The 21,926-nt window shown below is 51.7% G+C and overlaps 1 protein-coding gene across 1 annotated transcript in view; it reads left to right on the top strand.

Moving 5' to 3' along the window:
- The window catches only part of ANTXR1 (ANTXR cell adhesion molecule 1), a 183,986-nt gene extending 166,308 nt beyond the window's left edge, over positions 1-17,678 (top strand). The window contains exon 18 of the mRNA XM_029066000.2: positions 17,253-17,678. Within this exon, the coding sequence (XP_028921833.1) occupies positions 17,253-17,489 (237 nt within the window). The 3' untranslated portion in view covers positions 17,490-17,678. The remainder of the gene's footprint in view (positions 1-17,252) is intronic.
- The last annotated feature ends 4,248 nt before the right edge of the window (positions 17,679-21,926 follow it).

The raw sequence follows: 21,926 nt of genomic DNA, 5'->3' as shown, positions 1-21,926 counted from the left end.
GAAGTGTTTATTCATTCATTCAGTCAGTCAGTCGTACTTATTGAGCGCTTACTCTATGCAGAGCACTGCCCTAAGCGCTTGGAAAGGACAATTCAGCAACAGACAGAGACTATCCCTACCCGCAACGGGCTCACAGTCTAGAATCTCACTGGGGAAACTGACAGAAAAAGAAATTGCAAATAGGATGAAGGAATGGAGCATAAAGGGGTTTGCATTATTATTAATAATAATAATAATAAAGGTATTTGTTAAGCGCTTACTATGTGCCAAGCACTGTTCTAAGCACTGGAGTAGATACAAGGTGATCAGGTTGTCCCACATGGGCCTCGCAGCCTTCATCCCCATTTTCCAGATGAGGTAACTGAGGCACAGAGAATAATAATAATGATGATGATGGTATTTGTTAAGCACTTACTATGTGCAGAGCACTGTTCTAAGCGCTGGGGGAGATACAAGGTCATCAGCTTGTCCCACGTGGGCCTCAGAGTCTTCGTGCCCTTTTTCCAGATGAGGTCACTGAGGCCCAGAGAAGTGAAGGGACTTGCCCAAAGTCACCCAGCTGACAAGAGGCGGAGCCGGGATTAGAACCCACGACCTCTGACTCCGCAGCCCAGGCTCTATCCACTGAGCCACGCTGCTTCTCTGCCGCTGTAAGTGTCACAGAGGCAGGGAGTGGAGAGTGATGAACACAGCTTGGACGATACAGAAGTACTGAAAGGGCGGGATATACGGTGGAGAGATGAGAGGTTAGTCGGGGAGGGCTTCCCGGAGGAGGTGTCATTGAGAAGCAGCGTGGCTCGGTGGGAAGAGCCCGGGCTTGGGAGTCAGAGGTCATGGGTTCGAATCCCGGCTCTGCCACTTGTCAGCTGTGTGACTGTGGGCAAGTCACTTCACTTTTCGGGGCCTCAGTACCCTCAGCTGTAAAATGGGGATGAAGACCGGGAGCCTCACGTGGGACAACCTGATGACCCTGTATCTCCCCCAGCGCTTAGAACAGTGCTCGGCACGTAGTGAGCACTTAACAAATACCAACATTATTATTATTATTAGTGCAGAAGGCCTCAGAAAGTGGGGCGAGAGGGGGCCCTGCTGGAGGGGAAAGAGGAGGTCCAGGCTGAGGAGAGGGTGTGAGCCGGCGTCAGAGACGAGAGAGAGACGAGAGAGAGGCAGAGAGATGTTGGCTTGGGCAGGGAATGTGTCCGGAAGGATTTCTCTTCGAGGCGGAGATGGATGGGCAACCATCGGGTGTTCTTGAGGAGCGGGGGAGACGTGGACTGAACGTTTCTCGTAGAAAAACGATGAGCGCGGAGGAGCGAAGTATGGACCGGAGCGGGGAGAGGCGGGAGGCCGGCGGGGAGGCCGATGCGGTCATCAAGGCGGGAGAGGACGAGCCATCGGATGAACGTGGGAGCCGTTCGGATGGAGAGGAAGGGGCGGATTTGGGCGATGTCGTGAAGGTGGGACAGCCGGGATTTAGTGAGCGAATTGGTGGGTTGAATGAGAGAGCGGAGACAAGGAGAAGGCCGAGGTTACGGACCTGTGAGACGGGAAGGATGGAGGTGCCGCCTCCGGTGACGGGAAAGTCAGGGAGAGGACGGGGTTCGGATGGGAAGATGAGGAGCTCGGTTTGGGACGGCCTAAGTTGGAGGTGAGGGGCGGACATCCAAGAAGAGATGGCTTGAAGGCGGGAGGAAATGGGAGACCGCAAACCCTCTCGTCCGGTCTGAGCGAGGTACTCAACAGCCCGAGAGGCCTCAAGACCCGTCATTCGTTCATTCAGTCCTGTTTATTGAGCGCTTACCGTGTGCAGAGCACTGTATTAACCACTTGAGAGTACAGTCCAGTGATCAATCAATGGCTTTTATTGAGCGCTTGCTGTGTGCGAAGCACTGTACTGAAGGGTCCAAAGGAGTTGTAGACACACAATCCCTTCCCACAGGGGCTTTGGGGTTAGTGGTGACAGGTGACTTGGAAATGGCAGTCTAACCTGTAGCCATTCCTTCATTGTAATAATAACAGAGAAGAGGAGGAGGAAGGTATGTAATAATAATAATAATAGTGATGGTATTTGTTAAGCATTTATTATGGGCCAAGCACTGTTCATTCATTCGTTCGATTCATGCAGTGGCATTTATTGAGCGCTTACTGTGTGCAGGACACCGTACTAAGCGCTTGGAAAGGACGATTCAGCAGTAAAGAGAGAAAATCCCTGCCCCCACCGGGTTTATGGTTTAAAAGGGGGGAAACAGACATCAAAACAGCAACAGACATCAAAGCACTGTTCTAAGCACTGGGGTAATAATAATAATGATAATAATGATATTTGTTAAGCGCTTACTGTGTGGAAAGCACAGTTCTAAGCGCTGGGGTTGATACAAGATAATGAGGTTGTCCCCCATGAGGCTCCCAGTCTTCATCCCCATTTTATCTTCATCCCCATTTCACAGATGAGGTCACTGAGGCCCAGAGAAGTGAAGAGTCTTGTCCCAAGTAACCCAAACCGATAAGTGGCGGAGCCGGGATTAGAACCCAAGACCTCTGACTCCCAAGCCCGGGCTCTTTCCACTAGGCCACGCTGCTTCTTCATTCTGTATATTCAGCCCTTACTGTGTATGGGCCAAGCACTGTGCTAAGCACTGGGGTAGATGGAAGACAATCAAATGGGACCCAATCTTTGTCCCACATGGGGCTCGTGGGGAGAAAGTGCTCTTTCCACTGAGCCACGCTGCTTCCGATAAATTATTAAGCATTGGCGTGGATACAAAGTGGACAAGGCCCGTGTCTCACCTGGGGCCGGCAGCCTTAATCCCTAATTTGCAGATGAAGGAACCGAGGCCCGGACAAGTGAAGTGACTTGGCCAAGGTCACACAGCAGACAGGTACCCAAGAAGTAGTTAATAAAGGCCAACATTTTGATTATTAGGGTAACTACTAGCAACAGCGTGGTTTAGTAGCAAGAGCCCAGGCTTGGGAGTCAGAGGTCACGGGTTCGAATCCCGGCTCTGCCCCTTGCCAGCCGTGTGACCGTGGGCAAGCCACTTCACTTCTCTGGGCCTCAGTTCCCTCATCTGTCAAATGGGGATGAAGACCGTGAGCCCCATGTGGGACAACCTGATGACCCTGAATCTCCCCCAGCGCTTAGAACGGTGCTCTGCACGTAGTAAGCGCTTAACAAATACCAACATTATTATTACCTTGTGTTTATCCCAACGCTTTGAACGGTGCTTGGGACATAAGTGCTTAATACCATTATCGTTATTATTATCATATATCTGGATAGATTTGTCATTTATTTACTGCGTCCAACCCAGTTTGCTTGTATCTACCCTAGCGCTAAGTACAGTGCCTAGCACATAGCGGTTATCATGATCTCTGTTGTATTGGACTCTCCCAAGCGTCTAGCAGAGTGCTCTGCACACAGTAAGTGCTCATTAAATAGCGACGATCGATCGACCGACGGCCTGCCCGTTGCTGGGCTGCCTTGAAACTCTCCCCCTCTCTGGGAAGTCAAAACACAGAAATGGAGCCAAGCCCTGAAGTCAAAACATGCCCAGAAAAACTCAATCACATGAGGACACGTGCTCACATACACACCCACACGCATATACACACGTGCGCACGCATATAAACACACGCACACACACACATGCAGAATTTTGCAATTCGCTGAAGAAATCCAGATAGGAGGGGGTTGGTCAATTTTCTTCCCTGGGTAGGGGAGGACACGTTGGAGTTTACTACAGGGCACAGCTGTTTCCAATCAGGTGAGAGGCGACCTCGGGTGGAATTTTAGCAGGGAGAGGGAGAGAGGGGGAGAGAAGGAGAGGGGCAGAGGAGAGATGGAGGGGAGAGAGAGGGAAAAGGAGAGAGGAAGAGGGTGGGAGATGGAGAGGGGGAGAGAGAAAGGGAGCAGAGAGGGAGAGGGGGAGAAAGGGAGGTGGAGGGGAAGGGGGGGGAAGAGGGAGAGAAGGAGAGAGGAAGAGGAGGGAGATGGAGGGGGAGAAAGAAAGGGAGAAGAGAGGGAAAGGGAGGGGAGGGAGAGAGGGAGGGGAATGGAAAAGGGAGAGAAAGAGAGGGGAAGGGAGAGATGGAGAGGAAGAGAGTAAGGGGGGAGGGAGAGAGGGAGCAGAGAGGGAGAGGAAGAAAGGAAGGGGGGGAGGGAGGGGGAGAGAAGGAGGGAGGGGGAGAGAGGGGAGGAGAAACAAAGGGAGAAGAGAGGGGGAGTGAGAGGAAGAGGTGGAGAGGGAGAGAGGAAGAGGGTGGAAGAGGGAGGAAGAGAGGAAGGGGAATGCGAGAGGGGGAGGACAGGGGAGAGATGGAGAGGGAGAGAGGAAGGGGGAGATGGAGAGGAAGAGAAGGAGAGAAAGAGGGAGAGAGGAAGGGGGAGAGGGAGAGGGAGAGAAAGAGAGGGGGGAGGGAGAAAGGGAGAAGAGGAGGGAAGGAGAGAGTGGGGGAAGGGGAGACAGGATGAGGGGGGGAGAAGGAGTTGGAGAGGAAGGGGGAGAAAGGGAGAAAAGGAAAGAGAGGAAGAGGGGGAAAGGAGGAAGAGGATGGGAGAGGGAGGTGGAGAAGAAGGGGGAAAGGGAGAGAGAGAGGTGGAGGGAGAGAGAGGAGAAAGGAGCAGGAGGAAGGGGGTGGGGGGAGAAGGGGAGAAAGGAATGCCTTCCCTTCATGAGTTTACAGTCTAGAGGGGGAGACAGACGTCAAGAGGAATTAATAAGTTATTTATAATATTCATTCAATTCATTCAATAGTATTTATTGAGCGCTCACTATGTGCAGAGCACTGTACTAAGCGCTTGGAATGTACAATTCGGCAACAGATAGAGACAATCCCTGCCCATTGATGAGCTTACAGTCTAATCGGGGGAAACAGACAGACAAAAACAAGACAACTTAATCACGAGGTAATATCAATCAGTCCATTAATGGCATTTATTGAGCACTTACTATGCTCAAAGCACTGTAATAGTGATTGGGAGAGTACAATACAAGGAAATGGGCAGACACATTCCCTGCCCATAATGAGATTACAGTCTAGAGGGAGATATGGATATTAATAGGAATGAATAAGTAATTTCTAATAGTCAATCAATGGGATTTATTGAAAAGCAACTTGGCTCAGTGGCAAGAGCCCGGGCTTGGGAGTCAGAGGTCATGGGTTCTAATCCCGGCTCCGCCAGTTGTCTGCTGGGTGACTTTGGGCAAGCCGCTTCACTTCTCTGGGCCTCAGTTCCCTCATCTGTTAAATGGGGATGAAGTCTGTGAACCCTACGTGGGACACCCTGATTACCTCATATTTCCCCCAGTGCTTAGAACCGAGCTTGGCATATAATAAATGCTTAACAAACCCATTATTATTGCTATTATTATTATTTATTGAGCATTTACTGGGTGCAGAGTACTGTACTAAGCACTCAGGAGAGTCCAATACAACAGAATTAGCAGACCCGTTCCCTGCCCATAATAAGCTTCCAATCTAGAGGAGGAATCAGAAATTAATAGGAATAAAGAAATCATTGTAATTACTGTTAATCAATTGGTTGTGGTATTTGTTAAGCCCTGACTACGTGCCAGACACCATACTAAGATCTGGGGTAGAAACGAGCTAATCGGTTTGGACGCAGTAAGAGTAGCAACCCCCATTTTACAGATGAGGGAACTGAGGCCCAGAGAAGTGAAGTGACTTTCATTCATTCAATAGTATTTATTGAGCGCTTACTATGTGCAGAGCACTGGACTAAGCGCTTGGAATGAACAAGTCGGCAACAGATAGAGACGGTCCCTGCCGTTTGACGGGCTCACGGTCTGATCGGGGGAGACGGACAGACGAGAACAATGGCGATAAATAGAATCAAGGAGATGTACACTTCATTAAAACAATAGCAATAAATAGAATTGTCCAAGGTCACACAGCAGACCCTGGAAGGAACCAGGATTAGAACCCGGGTCTTTGTGACTCACAGGGCCGGGCTCTAGCCACAAAACCACGCTGCTTCTCTGTTCATTCGATAGTATTTATTGAGCGCTTACTATGTGCACGGCACTGAACTAAGCCCTTGGAATGGACAGATCGGCAACAGATAGAGAAAGTCCCTGCCCATTGACGGGCTCACGGTCTAATCGGGGGAGACGGACAGATAAAAACAATAGCAATAAATAGAATCAAGGAGATGTACACTTCATTAACAAAATAAATAGGGTAATAAAAATATATACAAATGAGCTGACGAGCACAGTGCTGAGGGGAAGGGAAGGGAGAGGGGGAGGAGCAGAGGGAAAGTGGGGGGGAAAGGAGGCTTAGCTGAGGGAAGGTGAAGGGGGGATTGAGGGGGAACAGAGGGAAAAGGGGAAGCTCAGTCTCGGAAGGCCTCTTGGAGGAGGTGAGCTATATGGAAGCTTCCCATAGAGAAGCAGCGTGGCTCAGTGGAAAGAGCACGGCTTTGGAGTCAGGGGTCATGAGTTCGAATCCCGGATCTGCCGCTTGTCAGCTGGGTGACCGTGGGCAAGTCACTTCACTTCTCTGGGCCTCAGTGACCTCATCTGTCAAATGGGGATGAAGACCGTGCGCCCCACGTGGGACAACCTGATTCCCCTGTGTCTACCCCAGCGCTTAGAACAGTGCTCTGCACATAGTAAGCGCTTAACAAATACCAACATTATTCCCACAAGTGTTTAACTTCCCACAAGTGTTTAACTGATAAAAGTTTGACATGAAAAACCCTAAGGCAACTCTATTAAATATTTCAATATTTGCACTTCATGATACAGCAATTTTGGGGTGCAGCTCCAAAGAAGCCCCGGATAATCATATTTACTGAGTGCTTACTAAGTACAGAGCACTGTACTAAGCACTTGGGAGAGTACAATGTATCAGAGTTGCTGATACTCCTGATACATCTCAAAAGACTAAAAAGGGCAATGTCTAGTAAAGTTGGACAATGTACAACTAAGACCTAGACAATCCTAAGCAGGAGTCAAGAGACCAGGGCTTTGCTGATCCAAGATAGTCCAAGAGTTTCCCAAGGAGGTCTCAGATAAATTCATTCAATAGTATTTACTGAGCGCTTCCTATATGCAGAGCACTGACTAAGCGCTTGGAATGGACAAATCGGTAACAGATAGAGACGGTCCCTGCCCTCTGACGGGCTCACGGTCTGATCGGGGGAGACGGACAGAGGAGAACAATAGCGATAAATAGAATCAAGACAATAAATAGAATCAGATAAATGACTTGGGAGTTAAAATGAAAATCCCTAGGCCACAGTCAACTCCCTGAAATGCACTCGGAAGTTCATTCATTCATTCACTCAGTAGTATTTATTGAGCGCTTACTATGTGCAGCGCACCGGACTAAGCGCTCGGAATGGACAAATCGGTAACAGAGAGAGACGGTCCCTGCCCTTTGACGGGCTCCCGGTCTAATCGGGGGAGACGGACGGAGGAGAACGACAGCAAGAGCAATAAATAGAATCCAGAAGAGGGTAGCACACCCTAAGTGTGGGCTTACTGTCGTAACTGTCAGGCCACTACAGTCAAACTCAACTGCTTGTGACGGTGAGCTCCTCAAGGGCAAGGATCCCATCTTCCCCGCGTGTCTGTCTCCTCCTCTACACTGTCAGCTCATCGTGGACAGGGAATGTGTCTCTTACAGTGTTATACTGTCCTCCCCTAAGTGCTTAGTACTGTGCTCTGCACACGAAGCCTGGCAGAGAAAGGGACGGGGCCCCGGCTGATATTCATCGGGTCCTCCCTCCCAGAATTCGGTCTCCCGGCGAGGTTTTTGGCAAGGCCTGGCGACACTCGAACCCCCGGTTTTAGATCACAGAATCAGGAAATAGCAAACCGCCCCCTAAAAGCCTACAGAGAGAGACTCCGCCGCCGCGAGGCCCCGGTCGACCATCTGCCTTCCCGGCCCGCAGCACGGGGGAGGCAGAAAAATAAACCGTTCCCAGATTATTCGATCCAACTTCCTCCTGCAGGAAAACGTCCCGGGAAATAAAATGCGCCGACTCCCCTCGGCATCTCGGAAGAAATGTAGATGGCCTGAACGTGAATGGGAAGAGAAGCAGTGCGGCCTAGTGGATGCTAATAAGAATAATAATGATAATGTTGGTATCTGTTAAGCGCTTACTATGTGCAGAGCACCGTTCTAAGCGCTGGGGGAGATACAGGGTCATCAGGTGGTCCCACGTGAGGCTCACGGTCTTCATCCCCATTTGACAGATGAGGCGACTCAGGCACAGAGAAGTGAAGTGACTTGCCCACAGTCACACAGCTGACAAGGGGCAGAGCCGGGATTCGAACCCATGACCTCCGACTCCCAAGCCTGGGCTCTTTCCCCTGATCCACCCTGCTATTGACTGAGCGCTTAGTACGGGACCTCGAACGTAATTAAGCGCTTAACAAATACCCCAGTTATTATTATTGATTGACGAAGGGCTGTGCAAGTGATTCTTCAGTCAGAGAAGCAGCGTGGCTCAGTGGCAAGAGCCCGGCCTCGGGAGTCAGAGGTCATGGGTTCAAATCCCGGCTCGGTCACTTGTCAGCTGTGTGATTTTGGGCAAGTCATTTCACTTCTCTGGGCCTCAGTTCCCTCATCTGGAAAATGGGGATTAAAACTGTGAGTCCCACGTGGAATAACCTGATCACCTTATATCCCCACTCTTGTGCTTAGAACAGTGCTTTGCACATAGTAAGTGCTTAACAAATGCCATTATTATTATTATTAATAATAATTTCCTGAGTATTCACTGTGTGCAGAGCACTGTACTAAGCGCTTGGGAGTGTATAATATACCAATAAACAGATACATTCTCTGCCCACCACCAGCTTACAGTCTGCTGCTATTACAACCTTTGCTGATATTACAACCACCTCCGCTGTCGATATTACTCCAACTGCTGTTGATAATAATGATAATAATAGTAATAATAGTTCTCTTATTATGGCGTGGTAGATAGAGCACAGGTCTGGGACTCAGAAGATCAAAGGTTCTTATCCCGGCTCTGCCACTTACCTGCTGTGGGATCTTGGGCCAGTCATTTTACTTCTCTGGGCCTCAGTGACCTCATCTGTAAAATGGGGATGGAGACGGTGAGCCCCACGCGTACCCAACCCCATTTGTTTGTTTAGTAATAATAATGCTACTTGTTAAGCATTTCCTATGTGCCAGGCACTGTACTAAACGCTGAGGTGGTTACAAGCAAATCGGCTTGGACACCGTCCCTGTCCCGCTGTTCTAAACGTTGGGGGGAATACAAGGTGATCGTGTTGTTCCTCGTGGGGCTCACAGTCTCCATCCCCATTTTTCAGATGAGGTCACTGAGGCCCAGAGAAGTGAAGTGACTCACCCAAAGTCACACGGCTGATAAGCAGCAGAGCAGGGATTCGAACCCACGACCTCTGACTCCCAAGCCCGGGCTCTTTCCACTGAGCCACGCTGCTTCTCTGTATCCACCCCAGCGCTTAGTACAGAGCCCGCCACGTAGTAAGCACTTAACAAATACCCCAATTATCATTACTATTATTAGCGCTCTCTCCCCAGTGCTCAAGACAGTGCTCCGAAGGCTCTCAGTAAATACAATCGACCGATCGTAGATCTTGGCCGGTGGACAGACAGTTCGGGGAGACCAGTCACCCTCACTAGCCCAAACTCCCTGGCCTCGCGGAAGGAAATAATTAAACTCGCATTTGACCTCTTCCGAGTTTCCTAACAAGTCGCGGGAGCTGGGCCGGAAAATCGAAGGGATGACCTGAGAGCCGTAGCATCCCAAGGATCGCACAAAGCCCCTCGTGTGTAAAGACACGCGGTCGGCCCGGGCGGAGCGGGGCGGGAAAGGGGAAATGGGGACACCAGATTAAAAGAGCGAAACCTTTCCGAAAACCGCCAACGTCTGCCGATCCGTTTAATCTCCATCCTAGCAACCGGACTGGGATGTGGTCGTTATCGCGGCTTTCCAAGGCTCCGGCCGGGAAAGAGGCAGAGCGGAGGTCCAGGGAAAGGGAACGCCAACCTTCCTCTCGAGACCAAATTGGATTCGATCGTATTTATTGAGGGCTTATCGAGGGCAGAGACCAAATTCGATTCGATGGCATTTATTGAGGGCAGAGCACTGTACTGAGCGCTTGGGAGAGGACGGTAGAACGGTAAACGGACACGTTCCCCGCCTGTGATGAGCTGCTATCTTCCTGCTGGCAGGGGCTCTGATCCGCAGGGGTGTTCATCGAAGCAGCGTGGCCTATAATAATAATAATAATAATGATAATGTTGGTATTTGTTAAGCGCTTACTATGTGCACAGCACTGTTCTAAGCGCTGGGGTGGACACAGGGTAATCAGATTGTCCCACGTGAGGCTCACAGTCTTCTTCCCCATTTTACAGGTGAGGGAGCTGAGGCCCAGAGCAGTGAAGTGACTTGCCCACAGTCACACAGCCGATAAGTGGAAGAGCTGGGGTTCGAACCCATGATCTCTGACTCCCAAGCCCGTGAGCTTTCCACTGAGCCACGCTGCTTCCCATAATAATAACGTTGGAATTTGTTAAGGGCTCACAATCTCAAGTCCCCGTTTTACAGATGAGGTAACTGAGGCACCGAGAAAAATAATGATGATAATAATAATGATAGCGATGGTAATTGTTAAGCGCTTACTATGTGCCAGGCACTGTACTAAGCAGTGGGGTAGATACAAGGTCATCAGGTTGGACACGGCTGGGGTAGATACAAGCTAATCAGATTGGACATGGTTCGTGTTCCACATAATAATAATAATGTTGGTATTTGTTAAGCGCTCACTACGTGCCGAGCACCCTTCTAAGCGCTGGGGTAGATACAGGGTCATCGGGTTGCCCCACGTGAGACTCACGGTTAATCCCCATTTTATAGATGAGGTCACTGAGGCACAGAGAAGTGAAGTGACTTGCCCACGGTCACCCAGCTGACAAGCGGCCTAGTGGAGGGAACCCCGGCCGGGGAGTCCGGAGGACCCGGGTGGAGAAGCGGCGTGGCTTAGTAGAACGAGCCCGGGCTTGGGAGTCAGCGGTCATGGGTTCGAGTCCCGGCCTCGCCACTTGTCAGCTGGGTGACTGTGGGCAAGTCCCTTCACTTCTCTGGGCCTCGGTTACCTCTCCTGTAAAATGGGGATTAAGACTGTGAGCCCGACGTGCGACAACCTGATGACCTTGTATCTATCCCAGTGCTTAGAACGGTGCTCGGCACGTAGTGAGCGCTTAGCAAATACCATCATCGTTAATTATTATTAATTCCGGCTCTGCACGTCAGTCCTCGGTGCCTCAGTTCCCTCATCTGTAAAATGGAGGTGAAGACCGTGAGCCCCAGGGGGGACAGGGACTGAGTCCAACCCAATCTGCTTCTATCCACCTCAGGGCTTAGTACAGGCACATGGTAAGCGCTTAACAAACAAGTATTATCATCATCAAGATGAATTCCTGGTGTGGATTTTGCCGTTTCACGGGGCCGAATCTTTCCAAGAACGTTCATCTCTTCCTAGAGCAGGACCGGGGAGCCACAACCACCAGGAAAAACCAAAAATATGACCTCCAAAATCTTACACCCGAAGGGAGAATGCTCCGGGGCTTAAGCGGCGCATGAATAAGCAAAATCATGATTTCAGACTTTTCCCATCCAAGCCAAATACTCCCCTCGGCCAAGAAAAATCGGTCGGTTTATCTCCTGGCCTCAATCTTTTGCTTGCTTTTCCGCATAAATAAAATAATACTCGAAAAGCTCACCCCAGCGATCCCCCTTAAACTCCTGAAGTTACCTAGCAGGAGGTTTGGCCGGGGGACAAGGAAAAGATTCTTACCGTTTGTTGTTTGAGGATTTCCGAATAAAAGCGGTCAGACTGGGGTTGAGACTTTCACTCGCTCAGCACGATCGTGACGGCGTATTTGTTTAAATCTCCGAAAACCGCAGTGAAATATCACCGACCCTGAGACCAGCCTAGAACGGTGATGGGCCAGAGATGGCGGACCCGTTTCCTTCCCGCAGGGAGCTGACAATCTAGAGGGGGAGAGAGACATTAATAAAAAGAAATAAATAACGGATATGGACAGAAGCGCTGCGGGGCTGAGGCGGGGCCGGGGGGATAAAGGGAGAAACCACTGGAGGGTCTCGAGGAGCGGGGAGACGTGGACCGAACGTATTTAGTGGGAAAACGATACGGGCAGGAGAGTGAAGTGCGGACCCGAGTCTGTGAGCCCGTCACTGGACGGGGATGGCCTCTATCCGTTGTCCAATTGTCCGTTCCAAGCGCTTAGTCCAGTGCTCTGCACACAGTAAGCGCTCGATACATGAATGAATGAGCGGGGAGAGACAGGAGGCCGGGGGGGTCAGCGAGGAGGCCGCGACAGTCATCCACGCGGGACGGGATAAGTCCTTGGATTGAAACGACAGCGATTCGGACGACAGAGGAAAGGGCAGATTTTAGCAATGTCGTGAAGGTCGAAATCGACAGGATTTAGTGGCCGACGGAGCGTGGGGGGTCGAGGGAGAGGAGACGATAAGACGGAGGTTCTGGGCTGGTGAGGCAGGAGGGACGGTGGTGTCGTCTACAGGGATGGGAAATTAATTACAGTCGATTAGAACTGTAAGCCCGTCAATGGGCAGGGACTGTATCTGCTACCGATTTGTCCATTCCAAGCGCTTAGTCCAGTGCTCTGCACAGAGTAAGCGCTCAGTAAATACTACTGAATGAATGAAAGTCAAGGGGGAGGACAGGGTTTGGGTGGGAAGAAGAGGAGCTCTGTTTCGGACATGACCGTCTCCATTAACTCTCTCTTCCTCTTGACTGTAAAGTCTTTACGGGCAGGGAACGTGTCGGCTAATTCTGTTGGACTGTCCCCTGCCAAGCGCTCGGCGGCCAATAATAATAATGTTGGTATTTGTTAAGCGCTTACTATGTGCAGAGCACCGTTCTAAGCGCTGGGGGAGATACAGGGTCATCGGGTCGTCCCACGGGAGGCTCACAGTTAATCCCCATTTTACAGATGAGGTCACTGAGGCCCAGAGAAGTGAAGTGACTTGCCCACGGTCACCCAGCTGACGAGTGGCAGAGCCGGGAGTCGAACCCATGACCTCTGACTCCGAAGCCCAGACTCTTTCCACTGAGCCACGCTGCTTCCCCTGAGTGCTCAGAAAATGCCACTGACTGGTGGATTGATGACCATCCACCCTCACCCCCCCGCCGGGCCCCTACAAAGAGCCGGGCCTGGGGGGCAGAGGACCCGGGTTCTAATTCCGGCTCTGCCGCTTGTCTGCTGGGTGACGTTAGGCGAGACGCGTCACTTCTCTGGGCCTCAGTGACCTCATCTGGAAAATGGGGATGAAGACTGGGAGCCCCATGTGGGACGGGGACTGTGTCTAACTTGATTAACCTTGTCTCTAACCCAGCGCTTAACACAGTGCCGGGCACATAGGACACACTTAACAAATGCTACAGTTATTATTCTTATTATCACATCAAGTCATGTCAAGGAGTGTAACTTTGTGTATAATCTTGTATCTACCCTGGCACTTAATACAGTCCCTGGCACAGAGTAAGTGCTTAACAAATATTATTATTATTATTATTATTATCAGATGATCTTGTGGCTACTCTAGGGCTCAGTATAGTGACTGGAACATAGTAAGTGCTTACCAAATACCATAATTATTATTATTATTATCATGTCTGGTAGCAAGGCCTAGTAGATGATCTTGTATCTACTTAGTAGAGAAGCAGCATGGCACAGTGGAAAGAGCCCGGGCTTGGGAGTCAGAGGTCATGGGTTCGAATCCCGGCTCCACCGCTTGTCAGCTGTGTGACCTTGGGCAAGTTACGTAACTTCTCTGTCCCTCAGTTACCTCATCTGTAAAATGGGGATTCATTCATTCGTTCATTCCATAGTATTTATTGAGCGCTTACTATGCGCAGAGCACTGGACTAAGTGCTTGGAATGGACAAATCGGTAACCGATAGAGACGGTCCCTTGCCCTTTGACGGGCGCACGGTCTAATCGATGAAGTCTGTGAACCCTAAGGGGGACAACCTGATGACCTTGTTTCTACCCCAGCGCTTAGAACAGTGGTTGGCACATAGTAAGCGCTTAACAAATACCAACATTATTATTGTTATTATTATTATTATTATTACAGTGCCTGGCACATAGTAAGGACTTCACACCGCAATTATTACTATCCTAATTATCATCATCATCATTATTTTTATTATCATGTCAGTTCATATCAAGTAGCAAGGCCGAGTCGATGATCTTGTATCTACCCCAGCATTCAGTACAGTGCCTGGCACACAGTAAGCGCTTCACACCACAATTATTATTACTATAATCGTTGTCATCCTCATCATTATTTTTATTATCCTGTCAAGTCACGTCAAATAGCAAGGCTGAGTGGATGATCTTGTATCTACCCCAGCGTTTAGTACAGTGCCTGGCATATAGTAAGGGCTTCACACCACAATCGTTATTATTATTATAATCGTTATCTTCATCGTCCTTATCATTATTATTTTTGTTATCATGTCATGTCAATTGACAAGGCTAAGTGGATGATCTTGTATCTACCCCAGCATTTAGTACCGGCTGGCACACAGTAAGCACTGAACAAACACCTCAATTTATTATTATTACATATTATTAGAGAAGCAGCATGGCTCAGTGGAAAGAGACCGGGCTTGGGAGTCAGAGGTCATGGGTTCTAATCCCCGGCTCCACCACTTGTCAGCTGGGTGACTGTGGGCAAATCACTTCTCTGGGCCTCAGTTCCTTCATCTGTAAAATGGGGACGAAGACTGGGAGCCTCCCGGGGGACAACCTGATGACCTTGTATCTCCCCCAGCGCTGAGAACAGTGCTCGGCACCTAGTAAGCGCTTAACAAATATCAACATTATTATTATTATCTGCAGGATTTTTAGCCCTTCCCGTCAGGCTCCGCCCCACAGACTTCCCCAACCCCTCTCCTAAAATGACCTTGGTGGGCTTTTTCAGTGAGAGGAGGCTTCGTGGGGCCTGCGAGTGGGAATCATCCCCCAAAACTCGAGCCCCGCTCTCCCCCCTGCACCCCAAACAGATGTTCCCCAGCCCCCAACACCCACACGACCTCGTCGCCGGCCCAAGGCTCGCACACGGTCAAGCCGCAACTAGGCCCGGCTCCGCCGCTTTGTCTCCCTGGGTGACCTCGGGCAAGTCACTTCACTTCTCTGGGCCTCCGTTACCTCATCTGGAAAATAACAATAATAATAAGGATCGTGGTTTTTCTTAAGCGCTTACTGTGTGCCGGGCGGTGTTCTAAGCGCTGGGGGTCTCCTTTAGGTGCCGTCCAGTTGTTGCCGAGCCGTGGCGTTCTTCAGATCGGCTCATCTTCTGTCATACGGTCGTTCCGATATTGTGTCTCCGTAGAGTATCCATACCGCTGGGGTTGATCAAGATAATCGGATTGGACGCGGTCCCCGTCCCCCGTGGGGCTCACGGTCTTCATCCCCATTTGACAGATGAGGGAACTGAGGCCCAGAGAAGCGACTTGCCCAAGGTCACGCAGCAGACAAGTGGCAGAGGCAGGATTAGAACCCATGACCTTCTGACTCACAAGCCCGGGCTCTACCCACTAATAATAATGATAATGTTGGTATTCGTTAAGCGCTTACGATGTGCAGAGCACTGTTCTAAGCGCTGGGGGAGATCCAGGGTCATCAGGTTGTCCCGCGTGAGGCTCACGGTCTTCATCCCCATTTTACAGGTGAGGGAACTGAGGCCCAGAGAAGTGAAGTGACTTGCCCACAGCTGACAAGTGGCAGGGCCGGGATTCAAACCCACGACCTCTGACTCCCAAGCCCGGGCTCTTGCCACTGAGCCACGCTGCTTCTCTAAGAATGTGAGCCCCTCAGTGGAAAGAGCCTGGGCTTCGGAGTCAGAGGTCATGGGTTCGAATCCCGGCTCTGCCACTTGTCAAGCTGTGTGACTGTGGGCAAGTCACTTCACTTCTCTGTGCCTCAGTTACCTCGTCTGTAAAATGGGGATTAACTGTGAGCCTCACGTGGGGCAACCCGATGACCCTGTATCTCCCCCAGCGCTTAGAACGGTGCTCTGCACGTAGTAAGCGCTTAACAAATACCAACATTGTTATTATTATGTGGAACACGAACCATGTCCAATCTGATTAGCTTGTATCTACCCCAGCCGTGTCCAACCTGATGACCTTGTATCTACCCCACTGCTTAGTACAGTGCCTGGCACATAGTAAGCGCTTAACAATTACCATCGCTATCATTATTATTATCATCATCATTATTTTTCTCGGTGCCTCAGTTATCTCTTCTGTAAAACGGGGACTTGAGATTGTGAGCCCCACATGGGACAGGGACTGTGTCCAACCTGATTAGCTTGGATCTACCCCAACGCTTAATACAGTGCCTGGCACACAGTAAGCGCTTAACAAATACCATAATCATTATTATTATTATTGTTATCGCTAGTTTCGTCATTACTATGATTATTCGTGGAGACTATGCGCTCCACGTTCGTTCATTCATTCATTCAATCGTGTTCATTGAGCGCTTACTGTGTGCAGAGCACTGTACTAAGCGTTTGGAAAGTACAACTGGGCACAGGTAGAGACAATCCCCACTCAACAACGGGCTCACAGTCTAGAAGGGGGAGAGAGACAACGAAACAAAACAAGTAGACAGGCAGCAGTGACATCAAAATAAATAGAATTATAGATATGTACGCATCATTAATAAAATAAATAGATAATAAATATGTACCCGTGGGACAGGGACTGTGTCCAACCCCATTAGTTTGTGTCCACCCCAGCACTTAGTACAGTGACTAGCACCTAGTAATCACTTAATAATAATAATAATGTTGGTATTTGTTAAGCGCTTACTATGTGCACTAAGCGCTGGGGGAGATACAGGGTCATCGGGTTGTTCCACGTGGGGCTCACGGTCTTAATCCCCATTTTACAGAGGAGGGAACTGAGGCACACACAACACATGCCGCTATTAAGTAATCAAGTGGCAGGCTCGGGATTAAATTCCCCGTAAAAAGGGGGATTGAGACCGAGAGCCCACTGTGGGACAGGGACCGTGTCCCACCCCATAATCCGGTATCTATGTCAGCGCTTAGTACGGTGCCCGGCACCTAGCGGGCGGTTCACCGATAGCCTAAGGAAGTGAACTACGACGGATGGATCGCGACGATTGACGGACGGTCTCTTCTCGTTTCCTCCCAGGGCCGCTGCATCAACTTCACCCGCGTGAAGGACAGCCAGGCTACCAAGTACCCGCTCAACAACGCCTACCGGCCCCCATCGGCCCCACCGGCCCCCGTCTACACCCCTCCTCCCCCGACCTTTCCCATCCCGACCACCCCTCCTCCGTCCATCGCCCTCCCTCCTCCTCCTCCTCAACCTCCCCCGCCCAACCGGGCCCCGCCGCCCTCCCGCCCCCCTCCCCGCCCGTCCATCTAGACAGACCAGGCCCCCGGCGACCTCTCCCCCCGACCCTTCGGGGAAGAGGTCCCCCCCCAAAAGACCCTCCAACCGACTCACCCCTCTTTAGACCAAGGAAACTCTCTGAAGCCCGAGAAGCAACCTGGCCTAGCGGCTAGGACCCGGCCTGCGAGTCAGGAGGTCACGGGTTCCAATCCCCCGCTCTTCCGCCCGTCTTGCTGTGCGACCTCGGGCAAGTCGCTTCGCTTCTCCGGGCCTCGATTCCCGCATCCGGAAAAATGGGGAGGGAGACCGTGACCCCCGCGCGGGACGGGGATCGCGTCCAACCCGGTTTGCTTGGATCCACCCCGGCGCTTAGTACGGTACCTGGCGCCTAGTAAGCGCTTAACAGATACCGTAACAATAATAATAAAGCTCTCACGTTCTCAGACGAGGAGCAAAACACTTTGAAAGTCAAAAATCCGCTCTCCAAACCCAGAGCCCAGGGAGAGGAAGGAAGGCCTACCCAACGGAAACCAGGACCACTGGGTCATTCAATCGTATTTATCGAGCGCTTTCTGCGTGCAGAGCACTGGACTAAGCGCTCGGGAGAGTCCGATACCGCGATACGACTGACGGATTCCCTGCCCACGATTAGCTTACGAGTCTAGAGGACCCCAGGGTCACAGGCTTTGAGGAGAAGCCCACCGCTTATTCCCCCCTGCTACTAGGGAGTTCCCCCGTGGGAAACAACCGTCCCCGAAGACCCCGAAAGAAGGCTCTCCTCCGGACCGGCTTCGGCCCTAAATAATCCCCGGAATATCCCAGCCCTCGGAGGGGCAGCGAGATCCCACCCCATCCCATCGTCCCGTGGGAAGGCACCGACCGCCCCCGGCCGCGGCCTCCCGTTTGCCGTCGGAGAAGCCGGAAAAATAGGATTTCCGCCCCTGGGTTTCTGGAAGCGAGTGACCTTTTTCCGTCTGGCTTTTCAGAGCCTCGAGTTGGGCAGAGAGGGCCACGTGCCTTCTGAGTGTGCGGGGGTGGATCTGCACAAGGGTCAGGAATGTTGCTAGGTGGAAGAGTAAGGGAGAGAGACTCAAGCTCCCCGAGGAAAACCGGTCGTCACGCAGAGTCCGGCTTCCGAAGTTCGGGGTCGAGAGAGCGACTGGGATGTGGGGCGACGATCCATTTTGTCAGCAGGAAGAGAGAAATCTGCAAAGAGCATCGGGCGCCTGGGGCCGGCGAAACCCTTCTAATGATAACAACTGCGGTATTTGTTAAGCGCTTACTATGTGCCGGGCACTGTACTGGGCGCTGGTCGGGGGGGGGAATACAAGCAGATCGGATTGGGCACCGTCCCCGTCCCCCGTGGGGCTCACGGTCTTCATCCCCATTTTACAGATGAGGAGCAGCGTGTCTTAGTGGGTAGAGCCTGGGGCCTGCGAGTAGAAGGACCTGGGTTCTAATCCCCCGCTCCGCCCACGTCTGCTGAGCGACCTTGGGCAAGTCATTTCACTTCCCTCTGCCTCAGATACCTCATCTGTAAAATGGGAATAAGACCGGACCGGGCCCGCGTCCAACCTGCCCAGCACTTAGAACAGTGCTTGGCACGTAGTTAGGGTTTAACGAACACCATCGTTATTATTATTATCATGAGGTAACTGAGGCATAGAGAAGTAAAGCGATCCGCCCAAGGTCCCACAGCAGACGAGTGGCGGAGTCGGGATTAGAACCCACGACCTTCTGTCTCCCGGGGCCCAGGCTCTAACCGGTAGGCCACGCTGCTCCTCTTGGGACATCCGGAACTCCAGCCCCACTGGGGTGGTCTGAGCCGTGGGACCTAAAGGGAAGCGGCGTCCAAGAAACAGTCCCCGGCGCGGGGAGGGAGTCAGTGACGACCCCCAACTGGAGGGTCAAAAAATCTCTCTGTGGTGGACCCCCCAGAGCCTCTCCCCCATCCCACCGTCAAAGCTCAAAACCTGTCAGAGCTGCTGAGGCGACAGTCTCAGCCCCATTCCCCCTTCCTCTTGTTCCAGCGTTTAGTACAGTGCCCGGCACGTAGTAAGCGCTTTAGAAACACCGTCATCATCATTATTATTATAATCCCAGTACCGTTCCTTCCTGAATCGCTCTTAGCGCCGTGGTATTTGCGAGGCGCTGACTTTGGGCAAGCACCGTGCTAAACGCTGGGGAGGTACGATGACCGTCGGATGGGATGCGGCCGCTGTCCCGCGAGGCTCACAGTCAAAGGGGGGAGGGAGGGAACGGGTGCCATTCATTCATTCAATCGTATTTATTGAGCGCTTACTGTGTGCAGAGCACTGTACTAAGCGCTTGGAAAGTACAATTCGGCAACAGGGACAATCCCTACTCGAGAACGGGCTCACGGTCTCGAAGGGGGCTGTGTCGAATGCCCGTTTTACAGATGGAGAAACTGAGGCCCAAAGGATCGAAGCCACCGGTCCCGGGTCGCCCGGCAAGCAACGCGGAATGAGAACCCAGGTCCCCCTCACTCCCAGCCCTGGGATCTTTCCACTAGGCCCCGCCGCTTCTCCTACAGACGTCCAGGTTTGCTTGCGGCCTAGCAAGCGGGAAGGATTCCGCCCGGGGAGCCGAAAAGCGCCGCGCTCTGGCTTCCGAAAGAGTCTGAGCTTCGAAAGTTTGAAAACCAAGCGCTTCGGTCACGGAAAGGAAATCGAAAGAGGGCAACTTTGAGCCCCAAGCGTCACCCAACCCAGGGAGGAGCCGTCCAGGAGAGAGGAGGCGACGTCGGGCCGGCCGAAAAGTCGAAAAATCTCCCCACCAGCGTGGGTTGCCTTCCCCTCACCGAGAGCGAGGCGAAGCACCGTCCGTTCTTCTTCCGCTCCCTCTTCCAAGCGGAACGACCGGAAAGGCGGGATGGGGGAATGACAAAACCATCGTGGAAGCCCCCCGAGACTCCCCCCATCCAACCCTCGAGACGACCCATCAACGTCCAGCCCTTCGAAATGGCCGGCGGGAGGAGAACGGACCCGCGGAACCGATCCAGACCGAAGCGAGCGCCCGGCTAGGAAAAAGAAAAAGAAGTCTTCCGGCCAGCGGGGAGAAGCGTCGCCCCAATAACCTCCGAACTCCGGTGCGTCGGAAAGAGGAGACGCGTGATCTCCCACCGGGAAACGCGAGGAATTGTTCTTCGAAGTTCCCGAGTGGCAATCCCTTCTCGCACCTTGGCCCTTCCGAGTCCCGTTTCTCGTTGTACATATTCTTACCGCGTGCTTACCATATGTTAGATGGAAGCATCACCCTATCCGAAGTGGATAAAAAGAACAGTTGTAGTAAATTATTCTAAAGCCGATGATATTTCATGGCGGGTTGTTGTACCAAGCTGTGCTTGTTTTTTTTTTTTTTCCCTCCTCATGATTGTCTGGCTTTTATAAAACGTACGTGTATTTACTGAAGTGACGAGAACCTCTTTCGCACAGCCTTAACGCAGGGATGAGGAGCTCGCGGTGTTTTCTTCCCCCGGTAAATCGTCTCCGACTGGGAGCTTTTCGCTGAATGCCTAGTGTGTGCAGAGCGCTGTACTGAGCACTAGGGAGAGGACAGTAGACTTTAGAAGGCCCGAATCCTGCCCTTCAAGGAGCTGACGGTCGACCGTGTGCAGGGCACTGTACTGAGCGCTTGGGAGAGTACAATAGAGCGATCAGACAGGATCCCTGCCTTTCGAGGGGCTTCGGTCTACTGTGTGCAGAGCACTCTACTGAGCGCCAGGGAGAGGAAAATAGAGTTATCCGGCCCGATTCTTGCTCTCTAGGAGCTGACGGCCGACTGTGTGAAGAGCTCTGTACTGAGCGCTGGGGAGAGTCCAATAGAGTTAGCAGACAGGCTCCCCAAGGAGCTGCCTGTCTCGCACGCGCAGAGCTCTGTACTGAGCGCTTGGAAGAGCACAATGGAGTTTGTAGACAGAATCCCCGCCCTTCATGAAGCTTACGGTCTATTGCGTGGAGAGCACTGTACTGAGCGTTTGGGAGAGTCCAAGAGAGTTAATAGACGGGCTCCCTGCCCTTCAAGGAGCCTACAACATACCTTGGGTTCCTTATCCCACTTATAAGCCATAAATCGCTGGTGTCCAAAGGCATATGAGACAGTGACTTGACCAGTGACCGGGAATCCGGCTCCTTAATAATGACGGGACCTCTTAAGAGCCCACTATGTGCCGAGCGCTGTTCTAGCTGGAACGGAAGTTCTGCGAACCGGGTAGGGAGAGTTTGAATGACCCTCTGACGGGGAAGATGAAAAGCCACGAAGCAACTGGAAAAAAAGACCAACAGGAGAGCGTGTCTGGATCTCGAACGAAGCCAGTGAAACTCCCAAGTGGTTAACGCTGTGCGAATTGGGTTGAACCGTTTTTTGCGTATTATATGCAGATGTATCGCGCCGTATATCACCCCCTCATACAGGTCTCATTCACGCCCCTTTCCGCAACGGTGGGCGATC

Source organism: Ornithorhynchus anatinus, chromosome 5, assembly GCF_004115215.2.
Source record: "Ornithorhynchus anatinus isolate Pmale09 chromosome 5, mOrnAna1.pri.v4, whole genome shotgun sequence".
Lineage (NCBI taxonomy): Eukaryota > Metazoa > Chordata > Mammalia > Monotremata > Ornithorhynchidae > Ornithorhynchus > Ornithorhynchus anatinus.
The sequence above is the reverse complement of the archived record's forward strand: the minus strand, read 5'-3'. Positions and strand labels throughout refer to the sequence as shown.